Below are 14,030 nucleotides of genomic sequence, written 5' to 3' on the forward strand. Positions count from 1 at the left end.
GTAATTCTAATCAGGATCAGAGGCTTTCACTACCAATACTCAAGACTTTTTTTTGCAGTTATTTGTACTCCACACACACATACTCTCTCCATTCCCTCTCTCTCTCTCTCTCTTTCTCTTTCTGTCTTTCTCTCTCTCTCTTTTTTTTTTCCCCGCCTTCCTTTTCTTGCGCCTCTTCTTATCAGGGCTGAGAATCTTCGCCTAAATGGTAGTTTGCCTCCGCCCATCCCCATCACATTTCCTCCTTTTTCAAATTTGTTTTGGATAAATAAACAGTGATTTTGAGAATTTCTCAGAAATATGCCCTGTCAAACATTTTCCTTAAACCCACAAAATCACCATTATGTCTTATGTCATATTTTGACACCTGTGTTCAGTCTCGTGAAATTTGGTGACGGTCCTGTTTTTATGACGGGCCAGACAGAATGGCACTGGATGTCACAGTTGACACAGACGACCAATGGTGTTCTTTTATTAGCTAGTTGATGGTTGAAGGAGAAGGGGAGAGACAAATGGGTCTGGATTTTTTTTCTCTGTTGTGGGTACCTGTTGCCTTTTTAATATCTCTCTCTCTCTCTCTTTCTTTCTGTCTCTCTCTCTCTCTCTCTCTCTCTCTCTCTCTCTCTCTCTCTCTCCTCTCTCTCTCTCTCTTCTCTCTCTCCTCTCTCTCTCTCTCCTCTCTCTCTCTCTCTCTCTCCTCTCTCTCTCTCTCTCTCTCTCTCCCTCCTCTCTCTCTCCTCTCTTCCCCTCTCTCTCTCTCTCCTCTCTCCTCTCCCTCTCTCTCTCCTCCTCTCCTCCTCTCTCTCTCCTCTCTCTCCTCTCTCCTCTCTCTCTCTCCCTCTCTCTCTCTCCCTCTTCTCTCTCTCCTCTCTCTCTCTCTCTCTCTCTCTCTCTCTCTCCATTTGCCTTTCTTTTTATTTCTCTTTTTTTCTATTTTAAAATATAGAATTCATAAGGTCAATACATAAATTATTCTGGTAGAGAAGTCTCCCCCCCCTTCACCACCTCACCATCATCCCTAGCACCACTACTACTACAAATAACACCACATCATCCCAACCACCAATACTACTACAACCACCACATCATCATCCCTACCACCACTACCACTACAACCAGTACAACATCATCCTACCACCACTACCACGAAAATTACCACCACATCATCATTCCTACCACAGCTACTACAACCACCACCACACAATCATCCATACGACCACCACTACTACTACAACCACCACTACATCATTTTACTCACTTTATATTTTTTATCTCCACTACATCATCCTTACTTCAACCACCAAATGTTGTAATTACACTTTTCAACTTTTAAAATTCCACCGTGTCGTGTTAGAAATTGCTGCGAGACAAATTTTGGATTGCATCTCAGTGAATTTTAGTGAAATTCAAATTTATAGGTTATGGTCACATAGATGGGTCATTTTCTGCACAATGAAAAATTTCCTCCTTTTTTGTGACCAGTCATTCTCACCGCCTGTTCTTGTATCCACACTCGACGCCCTCTCCTTACATTTACATTGTTTCCACATTTGACGAAATGTGATATTTTGTATATTGACATATTTGTGTTTGCCAAAGGCCGAAACGTTGTTGGTTTTGTGTTTTTCCCTTATATATGAGTCACATCTACTCACTTTATTTTTCCCTCCATCATACTTGAGGTTGTTTTGTACTATGTGAAAAGCATACATGCAACTGCTGTGACCCACAAATTGGGAACACTGTGACCCATATCTATGCCCAAGGTTTTCCCTAAGGTTGGTATTGTAATGCTATAATACTATGAAAAGCCACCTGGTCTCCTTGTTCAATTTTTTACCCGCATTAGCATGATTAGAGTTTATTATTGACCTGTTTATACATATTTTTTTTTTCCTCCAGGAATGTGAACGACGTTTGTAAATCAGTATGTTCTACGCCAGTTTTGTATTAAACAAGAAAGGGCCATTGGCCCGAATTTGGTTAGCTGCACATTGGGACAAGAAATTGACTAAGGCCCATGTGTTTGAAACAAATATTGACAGCAGTGTTGAGGCTATTCTAAAACCAAAGGTAATTTTGTTTTGTTTTTCAAGCCTTTACTTTTAAGTAAAAGTAGTGATGGGATGTAACTTAATGAGGGACTCAAATTTTTAAACCGCAATAAAAATCATATATATATACCTTAATGATTTTTTAGAATAAGTAATTAGATCAGGCAAAAAAATAAATATGGAAACAAAAATTATGGATCTTAAATACATTGGATTTAACTTGCTTTAGTGAATTTATTCTATTTGTTTCCCCCAATAAAAAAAAAACAAAAAAAAACCCAAAGAAAATGAAATGGTCATGGTATGTTACAGATATTCAAATTTCGCTTAATCAGTAGTAGTATCACAGGTGATTTGTAGGAATGTAAGTGGCCTTAGTGGTGTTATTGATAGTTGTCATACTATAGTTAAATATTTGTGTTCTTAAACACAGCTTTCCAATTATACCATTTACACTTTGGAATGTCACGGTTATTTTAGATAGATGGAAATGAGAGTGAGTATATTTACTTTGTATGTTGTAGTGTTTAGTGTGGCATTTGCAGTTGGATGAATATATAGACGATGGATGACTGTCATTGTCTATGTATAGTAGATTAAATTGGTCATGGTCTTAAATTTTTTCCCACACAAATTTAACTATTTAGATTTTAGGGTGGTGGCAAGTCAACTGTATCTATATCAGACTTAATTAACTTTAATTTATTTTACTTATGTCAGTCTAAATGTTGGTCGACGCACTTCGTAATGTCAACATAGTGTTCCTTTTGAGTTTTTGAAAAGGGAATGCTGTTGATATGAAGAAGAAGAAAAAGCATTGAAACAGCAGGAGCAAACAATTGATTTGCAATGTATGCTAAGTTGATTCCTCATTTTTATATTTCTGATTCCTCAAAGCTCTACGACAGGGTAGGTATATCTGCATTAGATTACATGTTTCTACCATTGTGGTCCTGATGATGTTTACAATTTTTATTCTGCACAGGTGAAATTAGCCTTGAGAACGTCTGGCCACTTGCTGCTGGGTGTGGTGAGAATTTATTCCCGAAAAGCCAAGTACTTGCTGGCAGATTGCAATGAAGCATTTGTCAAAATCAAGATGGCCTTTAGGCCAGGTATGGTGGATCTTCCAGAAGAAAATAGAGAGGCTGCTGTGGCGGCCATCACTTTACAGGAAAACTTCCACGACTTTGAAACCACCTTAGCGGATTTGGAGTAAGTATCACATGAAATTTTTTCTTTAAAACCAATATCCATTTTTCATTATTTATAAATTAACAACAATTGCTTACATTCTAGGACATTTAAAAAAAAAATTACAAACCTCGCTTTTTAAACTTTGAATTTGTCACACTCGCTTATATTTAAAAATATCAATAATAATTAAGATGAAGATCCAGTCCGTTTGTTTTAGGAAGTTGGAGATCTTTATGAAATAAGATTTATGTTTTTGAATTGAGGATGTGGTTTAACAAAGGGTATAACATCATACTTTTTCCTCTGACAGAGATATTAATGTACAAGCACAGTTCTCAGTCAACCAAAGTAGACCGGAGGAGATAACCATGAGGGAAGACTTAGGATCCATTACTCTAATGGGAGATGATGGCTTTGGTGAGGCTTCTTTTATGCTACATTTAGATGTTGTTTCTTTTTTTTTTTCTTTTTAAAAAAAAATTAAAATTTTGTTCCCGGGGACATTGAATGGGATTTGATATTGGTCTGGAACTGTCACTAACAATTGGTATTTGAAAGTGTGATCAATGTCATTTTTGTAATTTTGAAAACTAAAGGAAGAGTCAAAGAATCAGGTTTTCTCATTTGAGTATTGGCAAATGATCCGAATTTGTCATCACTCAAAAGAGAAGCTGATTAAAAACTAGATCTTTAAGATGAGTTATTCAAACCAGTTTTTAATTTCTTTTGACTTTTTGTGTCGACTGTTACAAAGAAAAAGCCTTTTGTCTATATTATAGAACAATTTATTTATACTTGTGATTTGTGTGCTTATGTAATCATTTAGTTTTCTTAGAATGCATAATGTAATCCGACTCTGACCTGCCTTCAAATTGGGTGACGAAATGAATTTATTTTAGATATTATAAAAAGAAATGGTCTTGGCATGTCCCAGGATTATGATTGTTTGACTAGCAAATTAAAACAAGGAACAGACAAATAGAGAGTATAACTCTAACTCTAAATCTAGATTACATTGTTTGGGTCCTGATAGCAGTAGGATGCATTAGGTGATTGGGTGCTCTGTTTTAGTTCTTTGAAAAGGCTGATATGCTTCATCAATTTGTGTTTTATTAGAATAGTTTGTTTTTTAAAATTTGGAGAAGGATATGATGTTTGTTTTGATTGCATTTTTGTTTTTTTGTTTTTAAAAAAAATATTTATTTCATTATATGTAGTTTTACTTGGGCGCTTGACTACTGGGACTTACATTTGATCTTCTGATGTCAAGCTCAAAATGTTCTCTTTCACAAATTCTTGAAAGTTTTGAATTGCTATTTTAGGTTGGTCATATTTTTTTGCGGCAATGTCTCTTTACTTGTAGTGGTATCTTGACTCATCTTCTCCAACTGAAGGCGCTGGCATGTTGAAGTTGTAGAGAAATTACAAGATATGTATCTTGATTAGGGTAGTGCTTATTCTTGATATGAGCATTTGACACAATTGAAAACAACGTGAGAACATATTCATAATTTATAAAGGCGATTGAAAGGAAGGAGCCTCACATGGAGGCAAGATCAAACCTATCAAAGGCTTACTTTGCCTTAATTGAAAAGAACAGCCTTTGTATGCCCAATGATTTCTTTCAATTGCTAGTGATTGTGTAAACCATAACACATGATTGGTGCCTGCTTATTATTGAAAAGACACTGCATCACCTCATTGATTCACGTGGTGGACGTTCTTACAATAACTGGACTTGATAGATTCAGTGATGCCAAAACTCCGGTCTGGAGCAAAAAATTTCGGGCTCCGGGCACTTCCGTCAAATTCCGGGGAGGTCAGTTTGTCCCAAGGATAGCCCCCCCCCCCCCCCCCCTTCATTTCCAACCACATCATCATCATTGCCACTAGTATTACAACCATCATCACTACCACTAATACTGCAACCACCACCACATCATCATCAGTACCACAACTACTACTGCAACCACCACCACATCATCATCAGTACCACAACTACTACTGTAACCACCACCAAATCATCATTACTACCACTACCACAACTACCATCACCATTACAACCACCAACACCACCACATCATCATCATTACCACTACTACTACAACCACCACCCCCACCACATCATCATCACTACCACTACTACTACAACCCCCACCATCACCACCACATCATCAGTACCACAACTACTACTGCAACCACCACCACCACATCATCATCACTACCACTAACACAACTACCATCACCATTACAACCACCACCACCACATCATCATCAATACCACTACCGCGACAACCCCCACCACCACCACAACCACATCATCATCAGTACCACAACGACTACTGCAACCACCACCACTACATCATCATTACTACCACTACCACAACTACCATCACCATTACAACCACCACCACATCATCATCACTACCACTACAACCACCACCACCACCACCACATCATCATCACTACCACTGCTACTACAACCACGACACCACATCATCATCACTACCACCACTACTACAACCACCACAACCATATCGTCATCACTACTACTACTGCAACCACCACCACCACATCATCATCACTGCAACTACCACTACCACATCATCATCACTACCACTACTACTACAACCACCAGCATCACATCATCACTACCACTACTACTACACACGGCGACTAAAACTCGAACTTTTAGTTTGAGCCAGCGCTCCACCGGTGGGAGGGTAATTAATCAAGTTGTGACAGGTCGATGACTCTTCATGCTACCAGCATCAGCATTTTCGCTACCTGTATTTTTCTCTCTCGGATTCTGCATTTTATTGATATTTTCAACTAATCGTTGCTCAATAATCCGTTGACCTAACTTTTTCTTATTTATATATTCTTGTTCTTCATAATGTAAAGAATATTGTCATACCATTTGTATGGCTATGAACCTAATAGTTTTACAACGCCACTCTCCATGAGTTGTACTATAATTCAATGCAAGATCATAACTATAATTGGTAAGAAACATGTGAATAAATAGCATAAGTCACCGTACAGGCAAATAATTTTGGGATAATCAAAGCAGAAGAGAATGAGGAAAAAGTGTATGTAAGTTTTATGGCCTGTTCAGACCTGGCAGTCCTGTGAGAGGTCTTGATATTGTGGTAACTCCTTATCAAATCCACCAGTATCCTGTCCACAAATTAGCCAGTCACAGTGATGGCTGGCAGGTACGTGTTAGTGTGTGTCTTATAACAACTGATATCCAATCATTCCTTATGAATAAGATTCACTTGATGACATATTTCATTAATTAATAATATAAATTCTATGGTCTGTCACGTTCCCGATCACATTGTCAGTAATAATGTCAGTAATAAATTTACTAAGAAATATTTCTATCACTCTCTCTCTCTCTTCTATTTTCACACATCACAACTAACAAAGTTTCATGTCTAATCACAATGCATGCAACACCATTATGAAAACAAATAAACAAGTTTAACAATAGTTTCTCATCTATTTTCAACACCAACCAGAAAGGAGAGATATCATTCTAATATTTAGGATTATTATTAGGGGCCTTTATGAAGTACTGACGTCTGGTTCAACTTGAAGCAATGATGTTTCCATTGTGAAAGACAATTTTGCTTTTTCACTTCGGAGTCCTCCTGCTCTTTTTTCAATCTTCCCTATGCTAGAATGGAGCAGTTGACCACCTTGCTCGCCATGGAATCCTAAACCTATCTTATATCGCTTCAACCAGTAAATGCAGTGCATTTCCAATATATGTAATTTGGGGGTAATTGAGTGAGGGAATGCTTCTCTGTAATTCTGCAAATACCTTGCGACGGCTTCCTCTGCTCTTTTAATTTTTTCTGATGACATGGGATTTGAATGTGATACTAATTTATGTACATCTCTGTAGCTGTCATTTAAAGTATTATATTTGATCTCAAGTTGAATTATTTTCGTGATTAGGGTGTCTCTTTGGGTGTTTGTACTAACTGCATGTATCTTTGTAAGGTGTCTGTAGATTACTTTCTTTATGTATTTGTGGCAGTGATTGGCAATGAAGTGGCCACCGTGAAATGCTTGTCTGACAATTTTATTCTGATCTAAAACATGTTGTATTGCTTTTCTAACTGGTCCGATGATACTTTCTTTACATTCTTTCATGTCATGCAAATTTTTCTTTATCTTTTTAAGTTGCTTCTCCCAACTCCTCTTTTCAAACATCTTTTGCCACAACGTCTACATAGATTATTTAGTTTTGTTATTTGAGTTTCAAGAGAATGTTCCATCCATGTCTGTGGTACAAAAAAAATATTTCAGTGCCACAAATAAAATTAATATAAAAAAATTAAATCACTCAACCAAAAATAATAATGTTATTTCACACAACGGATTGCCCAGATTTTAAATAATCATAACTTTTTTATTTCGTGTGAATTAAGCGTACTTCTTGGACATACTAATTGCAAATTTATTGTATTATTTTAGGGTGTAAGAAAATATGACCCTCATGGTGACAAAACATGTTTTAAAAATATTTTAATCAATGATATACGGTGGACAGAACAATTTCACTCACTAATTTGAAATATTCTTATCTGCTTTATAATCCAATTGGCACTTCACAAAAATATATATAATGACGACAGAAATTTAAAATATTTAAAAAAATAAGAAGAAATTGTGTGTGACACATGGGTTTCCAGTATTAAATGATGTAAGGAGTGCATTTCTTATGAATTTTTTGACAATATCACCCTTGTTTTCGGACCTCCCTTACCTCCCCTTGTTTCAACTGACGAAGGTGCAGGTAATTAATCACTTGTGACAGGTGAAGTTCCCTGTTATCAGTGATTTGCCTGTGATCAGGGGAGTGGAATGGGCGACAGGGGAAGATGCACAGTGGGTGGCACGGGGGATACAGCAAGATCAAAGCAAAAACTAAAGAGTCAAAAATTAAGTTAGTTTTATTCCCCGTGTACAACCATCACCACCACCACTACATCATCATTACCACTACTACTACAACCACCTCCACCACATCATCATTACCACTACTACTACAACCACCACCACCACCACATCATCATCATTACCACTACTTCTACAACCACCATTACCACTACCACTACAACCACGACTACCACATAATCATCACTACCATTTGTACTACAACCACCATCACTACCACATTATCACTACCACTACTACTACAACCACCACCACATCATCATCTCTACCACTACAACTACAACCACCACCACCACCACATCATCATCAGTACCACAACTACTACTGCAACCACCACCACCACATCATCATTAATACTACTACCACTGCTACTACTATGCTATACTGCTACAACCACTACTACTACTACTACTACTACTACTACTACTACTACTACTACTACTACTATTACTACTACTACTACTACTACTTCTACTATATTACTGCTACTACTACAACAACTACTACTACTACTACTACTACTACTACTACTACTACTACTACTACTACTACTACTACTACTACACTACTACTACTACTACTACTACCTACTACTACTACTATCTACTACTACTACTACTACTACTACTACTACTACTACTATTACTACTTCTACTACTTCTACTATACTATGCTACTACTACTACTACATACTACTACTACTACTACTACTACTACTACTACTACTACTACTACTACTACTACTACTACTACTACTACTACTACTACTATTACTACTACTACTATTATTATTCCTCCTCCTCCTACTACTACTAACTACTACTACTACTACTTAACTACTACTACTACTACTACTACTACTACTACTACTACTACTACTATCCTACTACTACTACTACTACAACTACTACTACTCCTACTACTACTACTACTACTACTACTACTACTACTACTACTACTACTACCTACTACTACTACTACATACTACTACTACTACTGCTACTACAACACCACCACTACAACATCACATCATCACTACCACTACTAACTACAACCACCAGCACCACATCATCACACAACCACTACTACTACAACAACCACCACCACCACATCATCACTACCACTACAACCACCACCACCACCACATCATACCACTACAGCTACTACAAACAACCACCACCACATCATCACATCACTACCACTACTACACAACCACCACTACCACATCATCATCACTACCATGTGTACTACAACCACCATCACAACCACATCAACATCACTACCACCACTACTACAACCACTACCACATCATTAGCATCACGACCACAACTACTACAACTACTATACCACCACCACATCATCATCACTACTAAACACTCAACCACCACCACCACCATATCATCATCACTACCACTACTACAACAATCCACCACCACCACATTATCACTACCACTACTACTTCAACCAACACACCACCACCATATCACATCTTCATTATCACTACCACTATTACTACAACCACTAACACACAACAATCATCCTCACTACCGCCAGTACTACAATCTCTACCATTAGGTTTTGGCGCTTTACTCCATTTAAAATAAGGAAACTTTGGGATTGTATTTGGCGATGTGTTTATGTATCATAATATAATTCTAATCAGTTATCTATTTAGAACTAAACAATATGTAAACACAATGCCAAATACCATTCCAATTCCTTTTTCTTGTGTGCTGAAATTCCTCTTTCGGCATTGGAATTCCCACGAGTGGTGTCCGAAACTCCTGTGAGCCAAATTTAAAGTTGGCGTCTCTGTAGATAAATAAGATACCTCCCTGGCTTTAATTGGATGGTGACAAAGGGTTTTATATCGGATTGTACTTCAATCTTTTGTCGATTGTATTGAACTAGAGTGGATGTATGCATCAGTGTGATGTCAACATTACATAAATCCTCCATTTGGCTTGTTCCTGTAATAAATGTACGGATCCAGAGAAAAAAAGAATTGCGGTTGTAAAAATTGGAAGTTACTGAAAACCCTTTTCATATTCACCATTGACATCTCCTTTGATATTGCAATTTCATTTGCCTCAATTTCAAGATGCCAGATTTTGTCAATTAGTCTGCAGCATGGGTGAAAGTTCGTGGCATTTGCCGAAAATTCCGTTTTTTTTTAGTAAATGTAATAATTGCCTTCCATCATTTTGACTCTTCTGCCGGCTTTATCATTATTGCACTACTGGAACGTTAACTTGTAATACTAGTAGGAAATACCGACTATTTAATATTATTTCAAAGTTGACAATTGTACACGTGTGTCAATTTTTTTTCATGCATTTAGCTTACACATCAGCTGATAAGTCACATTTTGTACTAAATTTATCTTTTCAGCTGGTTAACGCTGGTTTTCACTAAAACCTTTCACACCACTTTTGAAGATTTGCATTGAATTATGCATATAAGCGTATTTTATACTTCAAATGGTCTCAGATCTCATTTTAAGCTTCTACTTCTTGTTAAATAGAACTTGTCTAGTGAAAATAAAATAGAACCAACATCTTTGACAATGAAGCCTTCAATCAAAGACTGTTTTGCCAATAAACATAAACATAAATGGGTTATTTGCCTTTATAATACAACTGAAAATACTTTATTTTGATTGTTTACATTTATAATATTTTTTTCTTTAATATTTTGTATGAATCTAATTTTTAAAATTATTATTAAATGGGGAGCTGTAAGTACGCTGTAGGTTTTTAAAAAATGCACTAAGACTATTTTTGGGGTATTCAACTTGTATATCACATAGGTGGGTATTTCCCATATTTGAACCAAAAGTAGTTGTAGTAGTTGTAGTAGTCACCACCATCACAGCATTGACACTGCCACAGCCACGACCACCACATCATCATCATTATCACCACGACCACGAGAGCATCATCACCACAACAACCTATACCAACACTAACATCAAAACAAGTACTATGGTTGGGGTCTCTTGATCACTTCTTTGTGGTGTTTCGAAATGTGATAGCCCTTGGTATTTGCAATTTCTAAGCCTTTTACTATGCAAATTTAAAGTGATGGCTTATCTTGGTGTCTCCATAAACCGGGTAATACTGTAATCACTAGAGATTGCTGCGAATGAGTGTTTAAATGACGAATATCATTTTGCTTTGGGTTTGGTGGTAGCTTTTATATAAATTTTGTTTTCAATCATGCAGACTAAATTCTTTTTTCCTTTTTTTTTTGTACTTTTCACTCTGGGAAGGTTGGCACTCAACCGGCAAGTCGTAGATCGCAAAAAAATCAAATTAGCATATTTTTCAGGTAAACCGGCTTTACCGGTCTGTCTTTCAGGCAAATTGATCCCCGTTAACTTTCACCCATGGTCTGCAGACCTAAAAGCTATGCAGAGTGGTGCAAAAAACAAACCCAGAACAACCTCATTTTAGACTGAAATAATATCAGACAATTGTGTACCCAGCATTGACAAGTCTACACTACCCCATCATCATTACAGACAATTGTGTATCCAACATTGACAGGTCTACACCACCCCATCGTCATTATAGAACTGCCTATTTCTCAGATTTAATCTGTCTATACAGATTTTAGGGGAACTAATTGTGATTTTTTCCTCTAGATTCTTATTTTTAAATCAAAATTTTATAGAAAAGGTGATAAAAATAGATTGCAATTTGTACAGATTTTAAAAGATATATATATTTATTTCAAATGAAAAAAACCCAAATACAACTCAATTTTTTAGTTTGTTGCATGTTGCAGGTCTGTCATTGTCATCATAACCATAACCATAACTACCACTTACGCCATCACCACCACAACTTAATTAATTTTCGCGAACACTGCCATTAAAACAATAGTACAATACTGTCATCATCACTACTGCCGCTTTCTCCATTGCCCGACAACACATCTTGATTTTCTTCCAGATTAGTATTTTAGGGGCAGCATGGCTCAATGGTATTGTCTTTTCGTCATACCTGAAAGGTGCTGAGTTATACTAGCTGCCTTGCTTCGTGGCTTGGAGCAAGTCACTTATCCATAGTTCACTTTGCAGCGCTGCACTGCGGGTGTCGTCTGGGTTATTTTAATTTTCCCTTGGAGTAGACCCTGAAGACAAATGTCCCCTTAGGGATGAACCAAAGGAATTATATTTTAAAAAAACATGGGTGAAACTTTTGTTCTTTAACTAAGAAATGATGCAGTGATACAATATACCTCAATTTAATCATAAAGGTGAAGTGATTTATTTTTTTTCATAACACCAAGGATGGTACAGATTTCCAAAAACTTCACAAGGTTTTTGTTAGATGCCTCCCAGGCCCGAGTCTATAGTCCATTTCAACTTTTCACCACTGAATCCAATGGCCATTCATTTTCATACCCAATTCAATTTTTCTGTCATCTCCATCAGGTCCTTTGGAGGATGATTCCTTGGGAGACATTATTGACACTGACATATTTTCGGTTATAATATTCGGCGAGCAGAGTAGTTTTGTAAACAGACCTCTATCTGATGATTATCTGTGTGCTTTGGTAGACAAAGCCTTAACAATGAAAACCTCACCACAGACTTGCTACTGTTTGAAGTGTTGTTTGCAATGTCCATGCCATGCTCATACTCGTAAAAATAAAGAATTTGTTGTAGACATTCCTGGCATTTGTTTGGAAGCTCCAAAAGGAATATGTGAACGATTGACTCGGATTGATAGTGGAGTAGAGGTGGATGAATCGGATAATAACAGTTTGTTTCCAGTGCCTTGTACATTCGACGATGACCAGCAAAGTCTCAGGGAATCTACGTGTGCCTCAACTATTTCAGATCATTTCAACTCTTGTACATGTCCATTATCAACCAACAATCCTACAATGCCATCCGTGGATACCGCTTTCTCTGACACCAATTCATCCTCCATTTTTGTAACTCCTTTTGTTGTCCCCCCATCACCAACCAGCTCAGGGATTAGCTGTGTCACCTCTAACTCAATTTTACCACCTCTTCAGAATAACAGTATTGATAGCGATAACGCGGCCTTAACAAAAGTCTCAGACTCGACTAGTTCTCATGCTGATGATAATACAAACAATAGCAGTTGTTGTACTTGCTCATGCCATTCAAAATCAAATGATCCGTCTACCTCTCAGGAAGCTCAGTGTAATGTGCCAAATTCCATTCCAAAGAACGACCAAGATCGTTCCACTTTGCAGCATCATGACAGTGGTCTCGGCTTGGAATCTGACCCAGATCCGGGTTTTTATGAGTTAGAGTCTGGAGAAGAAGAAGATTGGGATGAAGATGAAGACCTTTCATATCATGAACAAGAAGCCCATGCTGATAAAATGATTACTGAGGGAGTAGAAGATACGTGTGAGGATTCAACTGCTGTTGTAAATGAACCTCCCAATGAAAATCTGTTAGATGGTAATTCATGTGTTGTCGGGGATGCAGCAGAAATCTTCAGTATCTATCCGGTTACTTCAACTCCCAAAAAGGGACTTGGGGATGGTGACAATGATAAATCTGATGACTCTGCTCAGCCGTGTGCTGCTAAGGGTAAGAAGTTGCATTTCTTCTGGGGGTCAAAGGTCTCTCTTTTCTGCTGCCTCAATCTTCCTTTCCTCTGGAAGATTCCAATTGGAGTGGTGCCTAGATTAGAAAGAAATGCTATTGCAGATCGAAAAGAGAATTTTAATAATGTTTCGTGTAGCTCCTCTCCAAAACTTTTTATTCTAGTGGAAATAAGGAGATATCTGAAATTAAGTTGAATGCACAAAATC

At 37.3% G+C, this 14,030-nt stretch overlaps 1 protein-coding gene across 6 annotated transcripts in view; it reads left to right on the forward strand.

Moving 5' to 3' along the window:
• The window catches only part of LOC144957311 (double-strand-break repair protein rad21 homolog), a 47,835-nt gene that overhangs the window by 17,586 nt on the left and 16,219 nt on the right, over positions 1–14,030 (forward strand). For 3 of the 6 annotated variants that reach the window (XR_013642126.1, XR_013642127.1, XM_078888447.1), the window contains exons 2-5: positions 1,903–2,073; positions 3,040–3,269; positions 3,562–3,668; positions 12,667–13,806. Coding sequence is in view for 2 of the 6 variants with exons in the window: in XM_078888447.1 (XP_078744573.1) it covers positions 1,930–2,073; positions 3,040–3,269; positions 3,562–3,668; positions 12,667–13,806 (1,621 nt within the window). In the remaining 4 variants the exon portion in view is untranslated. The remainder of the gene's footprint in view (positions 1–1,902; positions 2,074–3,039; positions 3,270–3,561; positions 3,669–12,666; positions 13,807–14,030) is intronic. The other 3 variants (XR_013642128.1, XR_013642129.1, XM_078888448.1) reach the window with 1 other exon arrangement.

The sequence above is a fragment of the Berghia stephanieae genome, chromosome 11, assembly GCF_034508935.2.
Source record: "Berghia stephanieae isolate SIO BIC M18660-M18661 chromosome 11, UCSD_Bste_1.3, whole genome shotgun sequence".
In the NCBI taxonomy this organism is placed as follows: Eukaryota; Metazoa; Mollusca; class Gastropoda; order Nudibranchia; family Aeolidiidae; genus Berghia; species Berghia stephanieae.